The sequence below is a fragment of the Corvus kubaryi genome, unplaced genomic scaffold (assembly GCF_017639235.1).
Source record: "Corvus kubaryi isolate FWS band 111438036 unplaced genomic scaffold, C.kubaryi_AGA036_p1.0 37387, whole genome shotgun sequence".
NCBI classification, from domain to species: Eukaryota; Metazoa; Chordata; class Aves; order Passeriformes; family Corvidae; genus Corvus; species Corvus kubaryi.
The window spans coordinates 5946401-5969986 of record NW_024581129.1 but is presented as its reverse complement, the minus strand read 5'-3'; the positions used below and the strand labels follow the sequence as shown (position 1 = coordinate 5969986).

The following is a 23586-nucleotide window of genomic DNA, read 5'->3' as shown; positions in this document are numbered from 1 at the left end:
TCTGTCTGTGATTCTCTCCTTAGCTCTGAATACAGATGTTTATGCATGTATTTAGAAAAGGCTGGTCTGGAAATAAACTTCTCTTTGCAGCACTCCACCTCCCTCAGCTTCATATTTTAAGACTCTTTGTTCTCTCCTAGTAATTTTCCAAGTGGATTAGTGCAGGTCACCAAGGCATCCACATCAGTGAAATACAGCAAGATGTTGCTGTCAGCTCCCGAAACACTCCAGCACTCACCCCATTGCTTATCAACCCACACTCCAGTAATCCTAATAGCTATGTCAGAGCAAGATTAACAGAAAATCCAGGCAAATATTTATGGTTCCCTTCAAGGTCTGTATTAATCCTAGAATGTGGAGTAGATGCTTTATGAGGAGAGCTTGGAAACCTTGCTCATGTGGGCTGAGGAGGGATTCTGCCAGGCTGGGTAAGCTGCTGCCAGCTTGGGGAAGAGGCGTGGGGCAGACAATGCAGGAGAGGGTGCAAGATTTCCAAGTGGAATGGGGAGAGAAGCAGCTACAAATGAAAAAGGGAGGGTAAGGAGCTGTGTTTGGTTTTGGTGCTGTAGCAGCATCGTATGGCAGCTCAGTAATGAAAGAAAACAAGAAACATAAAAGACAAAGCAGAGGAGGAGCAGCTTGAGAAGAAAGAAGCAGAAGAACCATGCAGCAGGGTGGCATCTGGGAAACGCCTGGGAAAGCAGCGCTGGTTGGGAGGTGGCAGTTTTAACCGTGGTAAAGACTGGATCCCTTTTGTCTGTGGGGCTGTGCAGGTTTCTGGCGTTAATGGAGTGGTATGAGAAAGCTGGTGAGATGCAGCTTCCTCCCCCAGTGTACAGCTAGTCCCAGGAGGATTGGGTGCTTGAGTCCAGTGTTGTAATGGTGAGGATACTTTGCCAGTTTTAAAATGTCTCATAAAATGATCTAAACTAATACTTCAACACAGGCACGTCAATGCTGACCAACAACGTAGGAAAATCTAGTGAGGAGCATGGTGGATGCTGCAGTTCAGCTAAAGTCAGCAGAGACCAGTCTCTGAAGGGGAGAGCTAGAAAAGAGAAGGAAACTTTCTGGCTGTAGCTCTAAGCTCTAGGAGATGTCTGTACTGTCCTTAGCGTGCTGTAGTCAAAGACTGCTTTGTGCCTGGGAAGGGTAATCACTAATGCTTATAAATATGGCTTCCTCTTTTCCAGAGGGGGAAAAAAGCAGGATTCCTTGTAGTTTGTGTGGGTTTGGGGAGTGTTTTGTTCTGGCTCAGCTGCGGAGCTGTGACACCAGAGGGAGTAGGTGAGCCTCGAATAGCTGCTTTCAACAAAAACCAGCAGCAAATAATCACAGCCTTTGCAAGAGGTAAATTAAAACCATCTCCAGCCTGGGAAACATGCACAGCTCAGCATCTTTTCTCCATAAATATTTCCCTGCTGTTGAATCTCTGTAACCCCTTCGGAGCACAGCAGCTGTGCTCTTCCCAGCGTTAGGTGAGCCCCCTCCTCACCATGTGCTCCCTGAGTGGCTGCTAGGTAGGGATTTTGGAACTGAGCTCTGTGGCTCTGTCAGAACTTACTGGCGTGGAGAAGTCAAGAAAGGGTTGATATGAAACCCGTCTGGCCTTCCTGCATGGCATTGCTCAGCCTGACATCCCTGTGGAGCAGCTGTTAGCACTGGAGCAGTGAATTTGGTTTTTTCCTTGTGTGCTTCTGTTGCTGAAGCAGCACTTTAGGTCTGGAGGAGGTTGGTCTCAGTGTCTTCTGTCCCACTTTAAAAATGGGGCTTGTCCAGTCTTTGCACACCGAGCAGGACCACTGGAGGAGCTGGAAGTGTGGGGTTTTAACATTTGTGTGGTCAAAGCCAGAAGGTGTTCTTTCCCACCCTGTCTCAATGGCATTGCATCCTTGTCCTCACAGACACTGTGAGGCGTACGTGGAATTCTGCTGCGAGGGAGCTGAGAGCGAGCTGCCATAAGAGGGCTCCAGAGCCCTGTTCTTGACTGTGTTCCTTTGTGGAGCGATCTTCCCCTTTATCAGTATGTCCAAGCTGCCTTAGCAAAACCCTCTTACACCTGCACTAAATATTCTTATTTTTTTATTGCACTGCTCAGACTGGTTATGAACCTGGGTCTCTTCATTTTAATCAGCACAATGAAAATGTGCATGCTACAAAAATGCCTTGAGTAAAGCTTACTTCTTTGAATAGAGATAATTTGACTTAGCAAGACTCCTTCCCTTCTTCTGGTGCAACCATAACCCCATAGCAGGAGCTGAGCAGGTCCAGCTGCAGCAAGAGCAGCCCACGTTGAGAGGTTCATCTGTATGCAGGGTGCTGCCTGCCTGTCTGGTAATGAGCACAATGAGCCTGGGGATGGGCTTTGGGCAGGGGAGGGAGTCCTGTTGCCATGACAATACAAATTGCAATGGATGACTCTTCAGATAAAAGCATCACATTTTTAAAGGAGAAAAAAAGAGTGTGAAATAATAGCAGAAAGACTGTGGGGGAAAAAAACAGTGTTAAATGATAGCAGAACGATATGGTGTGAGTTCTAGCTTTGAGATGCAGCTTGGGAGAAGAAGATGGGGCTGTAGATACTAATTCTGGAAATGTTCTTCCCCTCAGGGTATTGAGAAGCATTAAGAAAATCAGGCAGGGGCCAGGCTTCCTATGAATAAGCGTCCAGCAAGTTTTCCATGCAAATATTTGGACGTGGAGTAATGAGTTCCAGTAACAGCTGAGTGCTGACTGCACCACGGGAGGCTCTGGGACTGTGCAGTGATAGCCTGGTTGCCATGACGGTCCAGCTGCCAGCCTGTACAGTCAGGCACCATGCAGATGGACAACTGTCCATATTTCTGTTGTGCCTCGAGCAGATTCCTCTGTGTTACCACTCTCTGGAGCAAAGTCAATGTGCCCTGGAAGCCAGAGGCAGTAAGGATGTATTTACAGGAAAGACAGGGAAGTCCAATAGTCCTGCTGTAGGGGCTTTTTAGGAATTTCCTTGCTGATCCTGTTCAGGTGGAACATTTCTAATCCTGCTGTGAATCCTTGTTAGAGACAGGTTTTGTTTGCAGTCATGGCCAGTATAAGATCTGTTTCTGCTTTGAACTGGCACCTTTTTAACACAGACTCCAAAGACCACAGTAAAATGTGCTTTTTTTAACTGTTGCTCTCTCAAAACTGTTCACAAGGTGAAACTAAACTTACCCAGTTGCCTGTAATTTGAGGTGTTATGATTCCGCTGGTGTCGCAGCCAGTTGTGTTGAGCACAAATAGACATTCCAAGGAAGGATGGGATAATTAGAAGCAATCTAGTGATTCTTGTGACTGTATAAAAATAACCGGACTTTTTTAAAGATGAGTTATTTTTAGGAGCCTCGTGTCAAAAAGGGCTTGTGGGGTTTTGCATTCAAGAACAGTAAAGTCAGATGTTATACCTGCTTAGGGGGGTTTTTTGTTGGTTTTTTTTTTTCCCCTCTGAGTAAGATCTCTGCTGAGGTTTTTGCTTTATAAAACAAATTGGCACTGGAAGTTGTTGGGATAAGTAACACAGGCCACTGGCTTGCTGGCAAAGGAACATCAGGCTCAGGTTTAGCAGTGGGACCCAAGTGGCCCAACAGCAGGTAGTGAAGATCAGATTTAACAAGACTGTTTTAAACAATACACCCAAAGAAAGCTTGCAGCCTGGAGCTGGGTGATGCCTCTCTGACCTGTATTTATTTTGGTGGTTTACTGTGCCTTGAGGGGGGGGGGGACTTTCTCCTGTCCTGGAATGAGACTCTGCTCAGGTATTTTTTAAGCTACCCCTGAAAAGCTGCTCTTCCAAGGAAGAGGTTCTACGTTGGTGGCCAAAACCTAAAAGTGAAGTTTTTGTGTTTCCTGTTATAATATATCCTCTTTGTGCTCCTGGGAAGTCAAGCAAGGATGTTTATATTTTTAAAAAAAGAGGAGAGGGTTGAGGGTCTCTCTCTGGCTACTGAGCAGCATTTAATCCACCACACCAAACCCTTTCACAAAGGTACTGAGTTGTAGAATGTGTTACCAAAGGTTCAGCTTATGTACCTGAACATGGATAAATGAAATCGAAGATAAATATTGGAATATGCCCTACTAGTAGGACTTCCCGGAGATCAGTGGGAGACTTTGCCCAGAGTGAAGCAGTTTGTTCTAAGGTCTGCTGTGGGACAGAGCAGTATTTCCTTTGGTGTAAAAGGGAAGAGAACATCTTGAGTATTGTTTGGTTCCTTTCTGACTGGAACTCTTTTGGTTTAAGAGGCTGGTGCTGGGAAGGGGGCATGCACCATTCATGCATGTGGGAACCACTGTAAGGAAGAGACTTGGAGCCACTGCAACTACAAAGCAGTGATTCCTTGGCTTACCCTAAAATTATAAAGTTCCAACTATGTAGTTTCCTCAGTAATAAAAACTTCCCCCACCCCCTCCCCCCCCCCCAAAAAAAAACCCCAAACCCTACAATAAGTGATGTTTTGGGATTTTTAAGATGCCCTATGAGCACCGCACTGACTTTTCTCCCCAAACACCATTGTGCTGTTCAGACCTAACAAACAAGCTCAGGTTAACTTTTACTTCTGGGTTCATAAGCAGTTTTGTGGTTTCCACCCAATACTGCTGCATTGTTTTATGTGATTTTGAAAGTGAAACAAAAATGAAGTTGTCCTGTCAGCTTTTCTCGTTGATATATCTGAAATACAAGGTCCAGTGTGCTGCTGGTGAGCGATTGTCAGTGCAGGGGCATCTTGCCTTCATCTTTGTGTTGAGTGAATTTAAGTGTGGCTGTGGTTAGTGGTGTAAATGTAAAAAAATGCTTTTTCATTAAAAAAAAAAAAAAAGCTGATTTAATGTTCCTGACTGAAATAACTTTTGACTCCTCTTACTTTTGGATTAAGCCTGCCTGTAGTTGAGGTCAGGAATTCAGAATAGTATCTAATGGAAGAAACACAGAGGTTTGTTAAGCAAACATAAACATGCCACAACTAAAAGGCCAAATGCATTCTTGATGTAAATGAAATTTTCAGCTTGTTAAGCACTGTTTTCGAGCAGATCCATCAGTAGCATTGCGTGCAAAGGAGCACATTGGGTCAGCAAGGGAAAGGGTGCATCTGCAGTGCCCTCACAGAGCATAGGAGCCTGGGGCTGAACTCCCCAAACTGCCTGTTCTCTGCTGCTTTTTTTCTTTCCCTTCCCTTTTGTCTTCCTTCAAAATGAGACATCTGTGCTCCTCCACGGTCTGGTGTCGGTGCCCACGTGCATCCCTGACGGAAGCGGGAGAAAAGCCCTTTAATCCTTATAAGGGGGGACGCCAGTGGCCTCTGGTGTTTCCGGAGTTTTAAGGAAGTCACTGAAGTTCCTCTTAGTTGACTCCCCTCCGCAGAAATGTGACAGATGGGTCTTTTCCTTTTATGGCCAATAACTCTGGTTTCCCTTTGCAATAAAATCCTGGGTCAGAAGTGGAAGAGAGAAGTCGAGCAGGAGGAAGGGGCTGGTCTTACCAGATCCCAGCGGGTGGGGATGGCATTTGCGACATAGTAAATTCTAGGCTAAAATAAACTAAGTTACAACATCGACCCTGAGGTGATGGGTTTGTTTGTTTGAAGGGTGCCATAGATTTTTGAGTCTTGTTGCTTAAGACAGCAATTAGGAATTGTGACTCTCCGTAATTTCATGGGGAGAGGTTTATCTGGTCCAAACCCAAGATGGTTTTCGGTGTCTGATTGAGTTTAGATAACTCTGATTCTCTGAGTCTAGATAAGCACAGGAGAACAATACACACTTCTTCTCTACAGTCTCCTTTACACCAAGTGTAATGTCTTGGCTTCTTATGGATGTCTCAGAGTAGTTTTCTTCCTGAACCCTAAAGAGCCATTTTCTACCCCAGTTAATGTCTGTGCCTGATGCTTGGCATTGGTGTCCCTCAATGTTCCTCTGGGTGGTAATTGCTGATGGCTTGGAAAGCCAAAAGCCAGCTTTGTCAGCCAATAATGTCTTTTACAAATCATCCCTGGCTACAAATGGTTTGATGAATTTGAACCTTAAAAGTATTTTTCTAGTAAAGTCAATCTCCTGTTTCTTGCTTAAAGTGCTTCATATCCTGTTTCACGAGGTTAATGCAAATGGCTCGTTTGGCACTCAGTTAAACTGCGCCTTTTTTAAGTGGTGCAGCTCGTGTTTCTTCCATGCAGAACCTATTGGCTGACACTTTATTTTTGCTTCTTTTGTGGCACTTGAGCTCTGAAATGAGGACGAAAAAAAGATAGTAGCTAGTTAGGAGAGTCTCTCGTGATGCTCCCAGGAACCGTTTCATTCCAGCCACCCCTCACTAGATCACAGTGTCCGGTTGCAGGGGTACAGTTGAGACTTCTCTCTTGGAAAAAGGTGTTTCCATTCCTTAGTGGCTGACAGTGGGGTTTGCTGCCATGGAAAGCCTCTTCCCTGGGGTCACTAACTGGTCAGCTGGAGCTAAATGCTTCCCCATGTACTGGGGAACCAGTTTGGAAGTGGTTTTCAGTAGCATCCGGATATTCTTCAACTCTTTTAATGATGGTGTGTTTGTGATCACGCTTTTTTTCTTTTTTCCTTCCTTTCCTTGTCTTTACAATAGACATCCTGGGAAAATGAGAACAGGATCTGGAAGTTGCTCTGGGGCTGGGGAAATGGCTGAAACCAGTCTGTGTCTAAATACTTCATTTGTGCTGCTAAAATGGTTGATTTAATCTTTGGGTGTCTCTGCTTTCTTGTCTGTGGCTTGTATCCCTGTGAGGGTGTTGGACTTAATCCTTTCAGAGGAACTGCATGTACAGCATAGCTGAATAATCCACCCTTTGGATAATGTAACCCCAGAACACCAGTTTTGACCCTTACCTACCTCCAGCCGTACCAAAGCTCTCTGTACCTGCAGTTCTTGTGTTTTTTCCTTCTCTATGGGAATAGGAGGAGGGAGATGGTTTGTGTGAGGTAAAAGTGACCAGTGGACCCCCGTCCTGCACCAGAAGCATTGTTCCTCTGTGGCCTGGGGTGTTAGGATGCCTTTCCCTCTGAACCAGCCAGGATTCTCCTCTCAAAACTGAATTGACATCAGCAATACAACATGAAATATTCCAGTTTGTTTTGCCAGTGTAGTTGGGTCATGGCAGAAATTACTGTTGCTGCTTGGGGATCAGCTGGGTCTCAAAGGGATCCCTGGAGATGAGGTGACTTGTGCTTTTTGGAGATTTTGAGGGGTTTTCTGCTTTTACAGATAACAGGCTTGCAACATCTCTGTTTTGTAGACAAGTCATGCCATGCAAATTGTTGAACAGCGTGCTTAATTAAACTTGTGTGCTTGTGCAGGGGAAGAGGGGAACCGGTCTTTCCGATGGGTGTTTTCGAGCTTAGCAGAAAGGGAACTTTTCGCTTGGGATTTCACAACGCCAAGGTTGCAGGGTTCTCTTCCCGTCTCACTCCTGTTGGGAAGGGCCATGTCCCACGCAGCTCTGGGACCCCACAAACCTGGCAGGGGTTCCAGGCCTCCTGCCCAGTCTCATGTGGCTGTGTGGAACTCAGCTTGTCTTGCTGCATTACCAGCTGTTGTTCAGAGCTGCTGCAGGTGCAGAGGCTCCCTTTGGAGTTGCTAACTCAGCTTAGCTTCAGTGTCTGCAGATCTGAGGTGGTTTTTCTCTTACTCCAAAGCATTTCCAAGCCCCGCATTTTTTCCGTGACTAATAAAAAAGTGAATTGAAAGGGATTATATGACTTAGCTGAAAAATAAATTACAGGTTAAACAATTTCTCTACTTAGAAGACAAAACATGTCCTGAATTACCATCGTTTGGCAGGACATGGCTCCATTAACCTGCCCGTCCCCCCACGGGAGTTAAGGCAGCTTGATTGGCTTTGGTCAAGATTGGGCTGGTCTGGGGGTCAGCAGCCACTTGGCTCAATGGCTTTGGGTCACTGTATCCCTTCTGCCCTGCTCCTTGTGGGGCTGGTGGGTCCTTCCCAGTGTCTCTTTGCTCCCTGCAGCCTTCACTTTGCATCATGCAGGGCAAAACAACCTTAGCAGAACTTTAAAAACCACCCACAAATTGTGGGTTTGAGGGTTTTTTCACCACTTCTGCACCAACAGAAACCCAGGCCCAGCTGGTGGGTGCTTTAAGTATGGGAGGGAATGGGAACATCACCCAGGGGTGTGGAAGAGGAATCAGTAAGTTGTTGGCACATCTATTTCCCTGATCAGTTTTCTGCTTTGTTTTGGTGTATCCTCACTTGCTTGATATATGTTATTCTTATTATTGCTCTTGTGATTCAGGTACCTTTTCAAAATAATTGCTTTTATGCCACAGGAAGAAATCCAGTGCATGTCTGTAGTGGAGCTCAGGTGTGAACTCTTTCACCATGTGGCACTTCTTGGTGGTTTTGGCTTTTTTAGAAGTTCCAGCGGGCTGCTGTGGGGCCGTGGGTTCTGGTTTCTCCACTGCCTTGTTTTAGCACAGTGAATGAGCTGCAGGTGACTCAGTGTCACATTGGTGAAGGTGCAAGATGGAGGTTAGCGGTTCACAGGGCCATTTTCATACCTCTGTGGTGAACATTGTTGCTATAAATATTACAGTTACAGGGCTGGCTGCCTTGCGGTTCAGTTCAGGGGTGCAAATGTGTCCTGTCTGCACAGTGCTCATGTGGGGAGCAGCAGATAAGAAGTAACTCTGAACCACACAGGCATTAAAGCAGTAAATCATCTGAATTTCTGAGTTTTCAAGGAGGCCAGGTATCCCTTTGCTTTCTATTTTCTTGATCCTTGCCTGTTCCCCAACATTTTTTAATTTATTTTTGGTTTACTGTGGCCTGTTAAAAGCTAGGAACACCTTACTTTGGGGATTTCCCCTCATTTGGGTTTAATTTCCCAGGCAACACAAGCTGTGCTTGCCCAGTTTCTGAGGGTGGATTTGTACCCAGGCCAAAGCTATTTACCAGCATCAGTTCACTTTCCCCCATCCCTTGCTGGTGTTGTAATGATCTGGACTGTGAACTTCTCTTGTAGGTAGAGATTGCAGTTTAAAAGGCTCTAAATTGAAAACAAAGTGTGTTAATGCTGTTAAATCACCATCAAAATTGTTACATTTCAGAGATTCCTTAAAAAAGGTTGTAGGTATTTTATGTAAACCTGGGTCTCCATGCAACTTTTGGTGGAGGAGAGGACATCTCTAACAGAGTTCTTCTTGCTGATCTTTTTGTGTTACAATAAGAACTGGGGAACTGCAGGGGGAGAGAAAACCGCTAAAGAAATAGGACAGGTCTGGAAGAGACTCTCTCCAGTTTCTGCCACTCAAAGGGTAGGGGTTTGTGTCTGGGGTGGGGTGATGGGGGAATTTGTTTATCGTGTGGTGGTGTAAGAGGGAAGTTTCAAAATTAACTTCAGTAATTGTTTCTCCTCTCAGTCTCACAATGCATCGTTAGCAGGTACCTCTGCAAATAAGGTACCTTGCTTTTGTTAGCCTTAACCTTCTTGGCATCCTTGGGTGCAACCCCTGGCGTGACCTGGAGTTATCCTTTAAAAATCAAGCTGCTTGTCTTGAAATCTAAATCCGTTTCTCTCCCAAGGTCTCTATTGTTTCCACCAGTTCCACAGTCAGATTTTATCACTTAGTGTCGCAGCCACTGGAAGCAGCATCCCTTTTTCTGTGAGATTGTGTAGAGGATTACATGGATAACCTCCTGGATCTGCTCTATGGGAATGTGCACTGGGGGAGAGCAGGAGGGGCAGCTGCTGAGGCTTTGAACTCCTCTGCTGGTAGTTAATTATTTACCTTGGCTGGGAAGGCAGTAGCTGTTACCTGCAATCAGTCCAACAGATATCAAAGCTGTGCTTGACAGCTGCAGATGTGTTTCCAGTAGCATGTGCTGAGTTTCTCTTAACTTTTTCCCTGGGAAGGAGTGATACGACCTCAGGTACAGTGATTTAGCCAACATCTTTAGTGTGAGGTCCCAGGCTGTATTTGACCTGCTTTATAAAGTGGCCAGGCAGTGTTTTCCTCTACCTGCACTGCAGGTGGACTCAGGTTGGTGGGTGACCACCTCTGGGCATGTCACAGTCCACCCTGGCTGTGTCCAAACTTCTCAGTGTGCTGAGCTGGAGAGCTGCTGTGTGTGATACCAACCTGCTCAGAGCTTTTGAAAAGAAACCCTAATTTTGGTGAGGAGAGCTTATGCTTGTGAGAAACACTTGTTGCTCAGCTCAGGGGAAGGCATCCTGGTGCGATGAATGTGTGATGCAAATACTCCAGTGCTCTTTTCTGCAGCCGACCTGCTGCCTGCACCTTTTGATGTATTTCTCACAGCCCTGGAGCTTGAGAGAAAGTAGCTTTGAAACAAACATCCTACTTTATAAACATTCCAGAGAATAAAAAAAACCCCATAGTTTTGTTCAAGTTCTAATTAAATATGTCCTTTCTCCATGAAAGAACTGTTTCTCATACTCTAGTTACCCTGAGTGTGAGATCAAGGAGCAATTTCTTGTGCTAGTGCTATTTCCACCTGTGGCCAGCCACAGGGTCATAGTGATGCTGAGCAGCACTTCTTGTGTGAAGCTGCAGATATTTTTGCTCCATAGGTCTCTAACCACTTCACCCACACCAGCAGCTGTTCTTCCCTTTTAAAGTCAAGCTTTGGGGAGAGAAAAGCTTATTTTGGTTTGGTCTGTGTGTTTCAGAAACTTCCAATTTACAGATACAAGATAGTCCTACTGACTTAGGCAAGAGGGGGGAGTTACTACACATTTCTGGTTCTGGGATTTTGACACAGATGACCCAAACCTTCATGGGAACCAGCCTGAGAGGAAAAGGGCATTGAGTATGTCCTGTGTCTTAGAGATGGGGAGGGACTAAAATAATGCTCAATTTAAAAAGAACAGGCAAAACAGAAGATGTTGGTTTGGGTCATCATTTTTTGTTGTGGAGTTTAATATATGGCCATATCAAAGCTTTAACCACCCTTCTGAAAGACTAGACTTGATGGAAATCTTTTCCAACCTTAATGATTCTATGATTCTGTTCTATGGTTCTTGTTGGGTGTTGGATATAAATGCATGTTTTCTTTTATCCAGCTTTTAACTCCCGGTCACTTTTAAGTCTCTCTTTTTACACCCCAGCACATTCTTACAGCCTAGTCCAAGCTTGTGCCTTTGCTTTATTTCTCCCTGTGACCTCTCCCCTCACAAAACGACTCATGGCTGTGCTCAGGAAAGGAAACCTCAGTTTTTCCCAGGTTTCCCTTCCTGCTCTCTGTCCCTGCCGTGTGAGCAGCCGCCGCTGAGCGGCAGCGCTGCCTGGGGAACAGCTGTGCTCCCGGGGGAGCTCCAAACCCACGGATGTTCTCCCAGCCCCTTGCTCCATCAGCCGTCCAAGTCACAGCATTCCTTTCTCCACCCTGCCTGGATTTTGTGTTTGGGGTTGGTACCTGCTGCCCATCATGCCCGTTGTGTGTGGCTCCAGGATTGGAATATTGCCACAGCAATTCACGCTGGAAGGAGGTTTCCCTGCACTGGGCAGTCAGGGATCCGTGGAGTTGGGGGCCCCCTTCCCGTGCTGGGTGTTTGTACATCTCTAAAGGAGGGTCTCACCCAAATGGATTGTCTTGGGCTGGATTATAGCCTCTTTATCCCAGCTTAACATCTAGGAAATCCCAGAAACAGCCATGAAGGAGTGTGTTCATGACAGCTTATCCATGCTTAAAGGTTGTATTCATTCATCTACTTCTGCATCCATTTTTAGTTAAGGTCAGTGCAGCTTTATGGACAGTGAGACTTTGTGGAGAGGAAGATTCTGTGGTTCTTTGTTTTCCCATTAACTCATCTGGTTGGGAATTGCAGCTCTTTAATTAAAGCAGCACAGTACATAGGGACTGGCCCTGAGGTGCTGTTCTGAGGCACTTGCATTTACATGTGCTTTTGGGTAAAACTCAGCCTGTCTGGGGTCAGCCTGTTGCGGTGTCAGAGAGCAGGAGGAAGCATCGAATCAATCACTGGGGCTCTGTCCCAGGCTGCTTTACCTCCTTCTCAGCCAACATCCCCACGTGTGCCATCAGCAGAGAGACCGCTGGCTGGAGTGTGCGCCTCGCCCTTCCTGGGGGATGCAGGGAATCACAGCGGCACAAGGATTTAATTACCCAGCATATGGAGAGCTGGGGGAAGCGCTGGGCCCGGCTCAGAGGCACCACTGGGAGCGGAGGCCAGTGACAACAGCCAGGGCCATCGCCTGTTGTTGTTTAAGTCGAGTTTCCCTCACCCTCTCTGCGTTTTGCTCAGTCAGTAAATGGCTCCGTGTAAACTCCTACGGCACAAGGGGGCACGTGGGAATGCCGTGGGCAGTCGGACTGGGATCTGTGCGGATCATCTGATGTTTTTGTCCGTGTGGCATTTGTTTAGGTTGCAATCGGGAAAAGTGATTCCTGTTACACTGCCAGCAGTGCATACAACACTGACTGTGGCCAAGAGAATGTGGAGACTGGCAAGGAAAAGTTGGATTACTTGGGATTTTTGCCCCCTGATGAGTGGGATGGACTTTAGGGAGTTATTTTTAGTTGATGATAGAGTGAGGAAAAAAAACTCTAGGCTGTGTTTAAAACTGTAGCATCTATTGGAAGTACCAGCAGAAGTGCTGAGGAAGGTGGTAAATTCACATAACACACTCCCTGCCATCTTCATTAGGTGCTGGGACAATTAACAAGGGTGTTGAAGGGTTGTGCTGCCCACACTAAAAGCAAAGTGTCCACCCTTGGCCAGGCTGGCCCTGAGCACAGAAAGCTGCACATCCACTGCTGACCCTGGGAACAAAGGATCCTCCTGAACCCAAACATGTTTGTGTTAATCCCGGCTGCTTCCTGGCGGGCAGCAAGAGGAAGCGGAGCCACTGCCTCTAACAGATGTACAGTGAGGAGATTACAGGGTGCGATTAAACACCCTCTCCATCACATCCTCCCTCGGCCCGGCGCGGCAGTAATGGACTGTCCCAGGCTGCCTGCCAAGCTGGGGCAGATGTAACAGGCAGCAGATACTTAATCTCCTGTCTCCATGCCTGGTTTGGAGCAGTTTCCTGATGCCAAGGCTTCTTCAGCACCTAAAGCGTAAGCTGCCTTAGCTGTACCTGCCTGTGAGGAGGAGTGGGCTGGGAGAAGGGAGGAGAACACATGGAATTCACACCTGGAATTCACACCATCCAGAAATGATGCATTCAGCTGAAGTACTGTTAAAGCTAAAACACAGGTGCCCCTACCTGAGTACAGCAGGGCTTGCTAAGGAACCAAGTGCTGAGGAAGTTGGGAAGGATCTTTGTTTTGGTGGACCAAGTTGCTTTTTGGCCACTACACTTGGAGAACATGATTTTAGTGCTGGAAAGGACTTGTTCCCTCTTTGTGTGGATTTAGGTGGTGCCTTATATTGCTGTAGCCAGTCTTGGTGCCAAGTGCTGTTCTTCCCATGGAAATAATCTTGGCTGGTTGCAAAAATCAGCTATTGCACAGCCTGTTTAGGTTAATTAATATGGTCACAGGAGGGTACCTTCCATTATCAAACGAAGGTTGGCTCTGAAGTAAAAGAACCCTTTGTGGAAATTGTAGAGTTCAGAATTGTCATTGTGTGAGATGTGCAAAACCCTTATCAGCCAAGTGGGCCGAGTTTGACTCAATAGAAATTAAAAAAGGTCACTTTTCTTGGGCAAGGGCTGTGACCTCAGTTGTGGTACTGGAGCAGTTGCCATTGTCTGAACCATGGGCTTCCTCCCCAGTTCTGTGTGAAGGGATCCAACAATGTGCCATTGTTTTGGGTAGAATAAGGGGAAAAATTACAACAGGTTCTGCTAACGACAGGTGTGTGGTGCATATTCCCAAGCCTCCCATGGAGAGGATGTGGCTCAATTAGAGGCAGTGCCAGGTGACACTCGGGAGTCGGGAAGCCACGGGGCTGTCCCCTTCATGGGGTGCATTGGCACAGGCACAGCTGCCTGTGGGTTTGCAGCTCCTTGAGGACAGCACGACTTGGAAGGGATGCCAGAAATGCGCACAGCTGCAGTGGCACCCGCTGTGCTGCTGTCACATGAGAACCGGATACCTCCTGTCGTGCCATCCCGGGAATCTACATGGCCGTGCCTCTTCCCTTCCTCCTTGCTTGCACAGAAATCCCTTTTCCTGAGGGCAGGAGACAACTGTTTGGCAAATAACGGCAGCCTGGGCTCTGGGGGGGAGCATTGTTTCCAATAGCCACCAGGCTGGAGGCAGGAGCAAAAGGGAATGACCTGGGACGAGGGTCTAAGTGGCACCATCTGCTTCAGAAGGGCATCGTTTCAGCAGCAGAGGAGGCTCCTGGAGTTAAGTAATTGGGAATAGCAGGCTCCTGGCTGGAAAGTGTGCCAACCCTCCTGGCAAAAAGCTGTTAAATCTCTGTTGCTGGCATGTGGAAGTGGTTCTGTGTAACAGGGCTCCAAAGGCTCTTTTTAACCCTTGGTGTACATTAAAAAAAAAAAACCAACCTAAGGCACTTTTGATCTCGGAATGGCATGTGGCCGTGTGTTGGGAATAGAGGGGAAGGTGGGTCCTCATGGAGGTATGTGAACAGCTCCAAGTCTGATCCTCCTGTGCCGCCAACAGCCAGATGTGGCCTGCCAAAAGCACACACAAAATGGTGCCTGTTGTAACAGCTTTAGCGGGAAAAGACAGGGTGTGATGAATGATTCATGAGAATCAATAGAACCCGAGGCATTTACTGCCCCTTAAAACCAGTGCCTGCCTGCCAAGGGGTGCATTTGCAAGGTGAGTGATCACAAAATCCTTTGCTGAGCTTTTGGGATGCAGTCACACGCTTGGCTCCGTGCTTGCTCCAGCCCTTTCCCCGCTGTCTGCAAACGCATCCGGCTCACCAGCCAGGCCCAGGAGCCTTTCATTCTCCAGATGAAAGCACGAGCAGTTGGGCATCTCCCAGCGAGCACAGATACAAACAAGTCCCCATTTTGCATCCCCCTCCTAGGGTGGCTTCCTTGGAAGCTTTGGCCTTCATCCTGTTTGTCTGATTCACGATCAAAAGAGTGTTGCTGCCTACGTGTATCTTGAAGCATTTTCTTCTATCGTATCTCACATAAACATCCAATTTCTTCATTAAAATGAAATGAAGGTAATGCAATCAAATAAGATCTGTCTCTGCAGATGACATCTTTTGCTGATAGTGAGACCAGGGCTGGGCAAAGATCTTTTGGGGCCTTTTCTGCTGTTCAGGAGAAGAGGATGCTGCATAGCCAGATGGGTTTTCCTGCCAGGGGGAAAGTTGGATCTAAGAGCCTGAGCCCCAGCCATCCTGAAGATGAAACAGTTGGATCATAAAACATGTACTTTTTTCAAGTTTGATCTGGATGTTTTTTAATCTTCCTCAAATTAAAGGAAAATCCCTTGTTTGACCCAAAACAAAATTGTTTTCTTTGGCCAGCCAACCGAAAAAAGCAACTCTGTCCCCAGTGTTGGTCCAAGCTCCCTTCCCAATCCTGCCCCATGCAGCTGTACCAGTCCTGGATTAGAGCCTTGTTGCTAAAAAGTTTGCAAGAACAAGAGAGTTCAGCCGCTTGCTCTAAGTTTAGTCCAGATATTCTGATTCAGTATGTAAATATTTGTTCATACTCCACCATTCCACCTCAGTTTTATGGATGTTTGTCCACATACTGTTTTTCAGCTGTTTAATTGTTTATTTTGGGAGACTTTACAAAACTATATATATATTTGCTTGTATGCTTGGTGAAGCTGAGGTTCGGATGTAACTGCAAGGTTTCCATCAATAGCCCTTTATATGAAGGTGAAGGATTTTGGTCAGGAAACCAAGATGAATTTGATGTCCTTTGGCACCACATTTTCACCTCTGCAGTCTCCTCTGGATTGTGACCAGTTAACCTGGTGGCTGTCCCATGAGTTTTAGGTGAATTAGGATTTATAGATTCATTTTGTATCCATTTTCTTTTGCTTTGGAAAGACCCTTGGCTCCATTATCTGTGGCCTTTGGCCTCCAGTGGAGGACAGACCTGTAGATACTGTACCATACTGCCAGCCCCACCCTTGCCTGAGAACCCGCAGCTTGATGGGGAAATTTTTACAGTTCTTGAAGCTGTTAGTGGTGTATTGGATCTTTTTTTTTTTTTTTTCTTCCTTTAATGTTTGTTATCCTTGTCAGGAAACCTGTCGTAAGTGCCAGGGGCTGTGGAAGGAGCACATGAACCTCACCTGTGAGCAGCTGGCTGAGAAGGATGACATCAAATACAGGACATCCATGTAAGTGAGGCTCCACAGCCAGGGGAAAACAGGGAGGTGGATGAACTGGGAATCACAGCACACTGTCCCTCAGTTTCTGCTGGCTGTCACTACCTTCCCCAGGAAGGTCCTGGGGATGCCAGAGCTGGGGGGCCAGACAGCTCCCAGGATGGGATTTCTGTCTGTGAAAGATACTTGGCAGCAAATCCAGCCGGTAATTTGAGAACGTGGGAAAGTTGTCACCAGCCCAGCCTGCTCCTCTGGCTGGCCCAGTGTCTGCAGGCTGACACCTGGTCCTTCTCCGAGGTGAGAAGCCCCCATTAGCATTGCTGGGGGGAGGAGGGAGGTGGTGTATGGAGGCAGAAGAGTGGATTGAGTCACAGTAGGTCGTTACTACCCTTTGAAAATCTGGAGTGGCAACCTGCGCTGTTTGCTCAGCTGGTGCTTTTTGGGAGAGGATGTGTTTTCTTCCAGAAGCTTGTGCCTGTTTCTAACCAGTTTGTAGGAATTGTTACAAAGTGGAGTCACATTTTGAAATATGCAGATGTAAATCCTGGCTGTTACCCTAAAATCTTTTGCAGTTTGATTACTCTCTTATCTACAGTAAATGACAAAATCCTCTGCATTTAGGAAACAAGGGAATTTTCATCCATGGAGCTAAATGTCTGGTGCAGCCAAGTGGGACTTGCACATGCTGCCCAATCCTTTCCTCTCTGATTTAGAGTCTGTCTGGCTTGAGTAGAGGTTGGAAAGCTCCACCACTGGGATTTGAATGACTCTTGTTTGCTCATCCCACAGTCCCTAATTCAGAACAAAATCTTTACAGATTTGACTTTTCTTCGCTGATCCTTTCCCTGTAGGAAAGAGGGATGAGAGGGAGGAGGAACGAGTTGTCGTGTCCCTAATAAGGAAAAAAATACCAGTTTCAAAACGTTCAGCAGATTGTGTCTGTGGATAGATAACTGCCTGATACAATAAAAACTTCCTTTTGAAGCCCTGCGTAAGGAAAGGGAAGCACAGCTGGAGTTCAGGCCAAACTTCCTGCCTTGCTCAAAGTTTCCAAAAAAAAAATTTGCATTGACAGCATCCTGTTGAGTGGCAGAGGGAAGAGCAGCTGCAGCTCCGAGGAAAGTCACTCTCAAGTTGGGTTTTTGTGTCTATTCTTAGCACATCTCCACATGCCTGGGTGCAGGTTGTGCTGTGTAGAACTGTGTGGGAACCTTGGGTGTCTGCAAGGCCAGGAAGTTCCCACCTCACTGCTCCCTGCTCCTCTGGCTGTGCTGATGGAGCAGTTTGTGGGCCAGTGCTGTAGCCTGGTTCGCTGCTGTGGTCCTCAAAAATACCTCCCTGCCATCTCCCAAACATATGTGAACTTTGCAGATGCACTGAAGCAGCTGGGTGGAGATGCCTGGCTAGGGATGATCCTTCCCCAGTGCCAGGAGAACTGTGCTTCCCTCCATGAAAACACACTGGCTCTGCTCTTCTGTCATCAAATTTCACTTCTAGGTTGTGAATTAAAGTGTAACATGATCTCCAGTGGTCAGAAAATTGGCCCTCAGGATGATAATTTATATTCTTAAGTCTTTTAATTAAATGACCGAGCTTTTTTTCATTTCTGTGCCAAAATAGTCTTGCTGTGAGCTGAGCCTGCGCTGGAGTGTGTGTCACTGCCAGGGTGTCCCTTGGGAGCAGGGATTGAGCTTTGTCCTGGATTCCCACTTGTGCTCTGTTAGATGAAAACCCATCTCTTAAACCTAAAGCAATAACCTCTGGAAAACATATGTAGGGAATCTTAGAGAAAAGAAAAAGCCTCTGTGGGGAAATGTGATTGTTTCTCAGTTACTGATTTAAATTTAACAAACACCAAGTAAATGTGGAGCATAGCAGCCAGGCTTGGAAAAGAAATATATGGTCATGGCAACTTTGTAGCCAGAGCAACCGGCAAACATAAAAGCTAGAGGTGGCAGCCGAGTGTTTGCTTTTCCTGAACTTTATTTCCTTGGCTTTATTTTCCTTCAGCCAGCTCAAGCTTCCATGTGCCCTTTGGCCCTTGAACTTGCATCTCAAATTCCTCCCAAGCCAGAGCCTGGTGCTTTGGCTCTCATGGAAACCAGGATCAGGGCTGCAGCATGCAGCCAGTGATTGACTTTTTTCACTTATTTTGTTCTTGAGTTGTCATGGGCTGGCTCCAAGTGGAGCTGAGCCCAGATCTCCTTGGAACAGTGGTGGACTTGGGGATGGAGTCAGAGGAAAGAGAAGGGGGTTAAAGCCTCGCTGGGATAGTGTAACAGTAATTTTACCGCATGCTGGTGAGTGCAAAGACCCCTTTGCTAATTCTCCCTCTTCTTGCAGAGAGGAGAAGATGACAGCTGCCCGGATTAGGAAATGCCACAAGTGTGGGACGGGCCTGATTAAGTCGGAGGGCTGTAACCGCATGTCGTGCCGCTGTGGCGCCCAGATGTGCTACCTCTGCCGGGCTGCCATCAACGGCTACGACCACTTCTGCCAGCACCCACGCTCTCCTGGGGCACCCTGCCAGGACTGTGCCAAGTGCTCCCTCTGGACAGACCCCACAGTAAGTAACAAAGGATTTTTGTGAATGATTCTCACCCCAGTTTCAATCACCGTCCACACCGGCGCATTGAAATACACACGTTCCACCGGGGGAAAATGGTTTTAGCCAGCACAACTTTTTTCCTTTCCCAAGGCAGCTAAAAAACCACTCTGGGATCCTGCAACAGCACAGAGTCGCATCTGACCGCAGCTTGGAAGGAGCTGGTGTTGCTTTAGGGAAAAACAGCTCCTGTCAGATGAGGGCTTTGGCTGGAAGTGCTCTGAGTGCTGTTCTGGAGAGCGAGGCTTGTGGAAGGAGCTGGTGGGGAGCAAGTGCTGGCACCAAGCACAGTAGCCAGCATTGGGACTATTGGGACTCATTCCTACTTTTGCAGCTGAGATGGTGTTGGCATGGCTTGGCATCTGGAGGCAAGGGGAATTGTGGTTTTGGTGCCCAGATGATCTGACTGCTGGCTGTGCATCCTGTCACAGAAATGCATCCATCAGAAAACTGCCTGCAAGCCCAGAGTTGTAGTTGGGTCCATTCTCAGGGCTGTTGTCAACAGCTGCAGAGGGAGAGCTGAAGCGTGGAGTGAGCTGTGAGAGAAGCCGTAGTAATTTAATACAGCTCCTATCTGTGACAGGCTTGGGAAAACTTGCTGCAGCAAGTAAATCTCTGTAAATAGAGGTCTTCAATACTGTAAATCCAGGAGTGTTGGAAGGAGCAGGAGTTGAATTTCCTGATTTTAGCAAAGCTGTAGAGCAACATGAATGTGGATCTGCCTTCCCAGGGCTTGCCTGAGCTTCCTTTTTCCTAGTGGTTCTTTGTCTTGAGTCTCTGCAGCTTTCCAGGCTGCTCCCAGCCCCCCTTTCTTCAGGGAATATGCACAATCCTGCATCTGCACAGAGCCAGGGAAAAGCTACTCTAAATCTCTCCCTTCTACCTCCAGACTCTTGGGGATCTCCCAGCAATGTCACAACCAGCATAAGCTTCCAAGTCTTCCGCTTGCCTGCTTTTATTCCCTCCATTATCCTGTCAATGTGAGCTGTTAAACTACACACAGACACCTCCATGCAGGCACCCCTGTAGCGTTTCTGACACCTGGTTCTGAGTTTCCTGGATTCCTGTCCCACTCCTCCCCATTTTCCAGCAGGATGCGATTCAGGGCTCGGCAGCGCTGGCATCCGTTGTTCCCGTCAGGCTGCTGATTGTGCTGGGGGATGGCATTTGTTCAGAGCCAGAGAAAACATGAGGCCTCTCAAAAAAGCTCGTACTGTACTTTCAAATAAATAAATAAATAAGCAGCACAAAGAGGCCACTGTCACCAGGCCCTTTCCACCTCTCTAATTAACCAATGTTGTGGCAAAGAAAAATTTCCCACTGTCAGCACAGAGCTGGCACTGCCTGCTCTTTTATTATTTGATTATTTTTTGGATGGTAGAGTGCTGGTGGGCTGGGGAGGTGAAGCTGGGTGACTGTCCTTGCTGCAGTGCGAAGAGTAACACAAAACTCAGCTGTTGGCTTGAAGCTGAAATGATGGGTACCTGTGTGCACAGTCCTCCCTCATAAGGAGCTTAGGCACACCAACCCAACCCCTCTGTGGTGATCTTGCTCTCATATGGGACATGGAAACAGGAGTTACCCTGGTGGATGTAAAGACAGAACAGGAATTTGAGTCTTGACACGGAGATTTGAAAGAGCAAAAGACCATTGCATCAGTAGTGTTCTGTCCTTTGCCAGGGATAATGTCCATCCAAGGCATGACCTTTGAAGGATCTGGTTTGAATCTAAATCCCTATTATTTACAGAAAAATTCAGGTTTCTTTAAAATAGGGAACCTTTGTTCTTTTCCAAATGTTTAATGTTTTCTGAGTCTGAAACAATTCTTGTGAAAGTATAAGTAAACCTATTCATTAGCTTGGGTTAAAAACAAATTAAAGGCAGTCCTCTAGGAATGGCAGCATCTGTTAGTCTCTGTCTCAAATGATCTTGAGAGAGTAAAGCAGAGGCTTCAAAATTTCCCATAATTAAAGGTTAGTTAAAATCTTGTCCCTAAGCTGTAATCAGGCTGGAGTCTGATTTAAAAGTATTGGTGCAATATTTGCTGGCTCTGAGACAAGCTGCAGTTGGGCTGTGGTGAGCAGCTTCCAGGGGGGCCAGGCAGGAATTGTTTAATCCCTGCATTTCTTCTGGAACTAACTGGTGCTCTGCACCCCTGTAGGAGGTGCCAGGAGCCCTTCCCAGGAAGCTGCTTGGCCAAAAATCCTCGTGTCCCAGAGTCCACGTGGGCTCTGGCTCTGCTCTGCAGGAGGGGCTGATGCAACATTGCCAGCGACAAAGCTCAGGAAGGAGCAGTGGGAATAAAGCTCCTTTAAGGATCCTTTAATGCTTAAAGAAAGCATTCAGAGAAGAGATGGTGGTGGAGGGCCTTGAGGAGAAGCTGTATGAGGAGTGGTTGAGGCTCCTTGGTTTGTTCTGCTGGAGGAGACTGAGGGGAGACTCATCGGGGCTGCAGCTCCTCACAAGGGGCAGCGCAGGGGCAGCTCCGGTCTCTGCTCCCTGTGAGCAGGGACAGGACCCGAGGGAATGGCTGGAGCTGTGTCAGGGTGGTTTAGGTTGGATATTGGGAAAAGGTTCCTCCCCCAGAGGGTGGTCAGGCACTGACCAGGCTCCCCAGGGAATGGTCACGGCCCCAAGGCTGCCAGAGCTCCAGGAACATTTGGACAATGCTCTCAGGCACACGGTGGGATTGTTGGGGTGTCTGTGCAGGGCCAGGAGTTGGACTGATGATCCTTGTGGATCCCTCCCAACTCAGGACACTTTATGATTCTATGAATTGGCTCTGGGATGCAGGGGCTGTGTTTGCCCTGATTTCTAAATATCTGTAGCAAACCTAAGGCTGCTTGTGTGCATTTCATCCAGTTCTTACAAATCCCGGGATGCAACATGGTTAATGCACTCCGGCTGTTTTGGTAAACCAGGTTCTGGTCTCAAATGTATTATTTTGAATTTAATACTCATCTTTGGGCCATCAGTAATATTGCACAGGGGCTTTTTTGGCTTTAAAGTTTTAAGATGTTTTCAGTAAACTCTTAAAACCCTCCCAAAGGCCCATCGTTAAAGTTCAAAGCAGCAGACTAATCATCATGAGGTGTTTGCAATTATCCCTCCTTCCAGTGTTATAAAAAGATGATGTTGAGAGAAGACTGTATAAAACTTCAAATGCATCAAGGAAATGCATGAAGTGCACAGTGCTGCCTTTAGGATTTGGAGGGGGGGGGAAGCTCCCCCTAAATTTAGGATGTGGGGTTTGTGGTGGGTTTGGGGTTTTTTTGACTGCTATAAAATGCCTCAATCATAAGCATATGGCTAATCCGGGGAATTCACAGAAAGCCATCAATATGGAATGCCTGTTGCTAAAATAACTCTACATTTCTTGAACGCCAGCGTGTGCTTCGTCCCCATCCCGGCCCCCCTTTTCCTGCAGCACTGCAGATGCCCTGTTCCAGTTACAACACAGCCTGCTTTTATCCCTGCTTCCTGCTGCATGGAGGAGCACGCTGGAGACAGCCGATGCCTGTTCTTGCTCAGGCTCTCCACAGCTGATCTGGGAATGATTTGAAACAAAACCCCTTAGTCCTTTGGAAGCCTCTGTCGTGAAAAATCATTTCAAGTTTATTAGGAACGGCTGCGGCCACACATACGTGGAAAAAAGAAAGCAGTAAAGAGGCAGAAAGGGGGAGGCAACGGTGGTGAAGCACTTTCTAAAGTAGGGGAGGGGTTGCAGAGCCCAGAAATAGTCACCAGGATTCTTGTTTTCCCTCTTTTCAGGAGGTGGCAGCCGCTTCCCGGTGACACTTAATAATTAAAGATAACGAGAAGCGCAGGAGATAAAAACAGAGCTTTCTAAAGTTCCCTGGATGGCACTTTTGTTCTGGGCAGAGGAGGTTTTATTTGGGGGGAGGTTGTCTCTGTGTGATTTGCTGAGCTTTTATCTCCTTTGCTGCTGTGTTTTCTCATTCCCAAGGGCAGTTTGTTTCTCCAGCAGCTCTTTCTGCTTGTGGCAGGGCCCTGTGTGGATGCTGGGTGAGGCTCCTCTGCAGCAGCATTGTTGTAACAGGCCTCCCTGGCATGAAAAGGTGCCTCTCTTAGCAACCCAGCCCTGCTCCTTGGCTAATCCATCCACAGGCCGGCCGAGCCATCCGTTCTGCTGTGATTGGCTCCGTGCTCGCCGCATTCCCTGGATTCAATGGGAGAGGGCTGAAAGGAGAATGCCGAGATCCTTTCCCAGCTGGGGGATGGCAGGGGCAGGCTCCCACACTGGCCAGGGATGAGCTTTTGTTTTCCTTGGCTACAGGACGGGATGGCTCCTGCACAGAGCATCCCGCTGCTGGGTCTGGGGCAAAGCTCGGTCCTGTTTTGTCTCTTGAAAACACAGCTGCTGTTAATGACCACGTCTGCTTTCTGCAGATAAAAAGGGTGAATGCATCTCAGAGATCCTTTGCATTTTCCACTTGGCCACCTCCCTTCTCCCGTGATGCAGCAGAGTGTGGGGAAGGGCCACGTTGTAGCGTTGCCCTGCATTTCCTCTCTGGCAGAAAAGCCAAGTTACATCTTTGCTCAAAAAACTGCCCAGTGCTGAGACCCCCCCACCCCCCTAGGGTTGGGAGGTTGCTTTTTTCTTCTTTATTTCTTTTTTTTTTTGTCTTGCTGAAGGCAAGGCAGCTGACAGGAAGATGACTGTTAACTTGACAAGATAAATGCCTTCAATCCACA

The 23586-nt window shown here is 47.2% G+C and overlaps 1 protein-coding gene across 4 annotated transcripts in view; it reads left to right on the top strand.

Moving 5' to 3' along the window:
* RNF216 (ring finger protein 216) overlaps positions 1-23586 on the top strand; it is a 78115-nt gene that overhangs the window by 47353 nt on the left and 7176 nt on the right. For all 4 annotated transcript variants that reach the window (XM_042037095.1, XM_042037094.1, XM_042037096.1 and 1 more), the window contains 2 exons: positions 16180-16277; positions 18609-18831. In XM_042037095.1, the coding sequence (XP_041893029.1) occupies positions 16180-16277; positions 18609-18831 (321 nt within the window). The remainder of the gene's footprint in view (positions 1-16179; positions 16278-18608; positions 18832-23586) is intronic.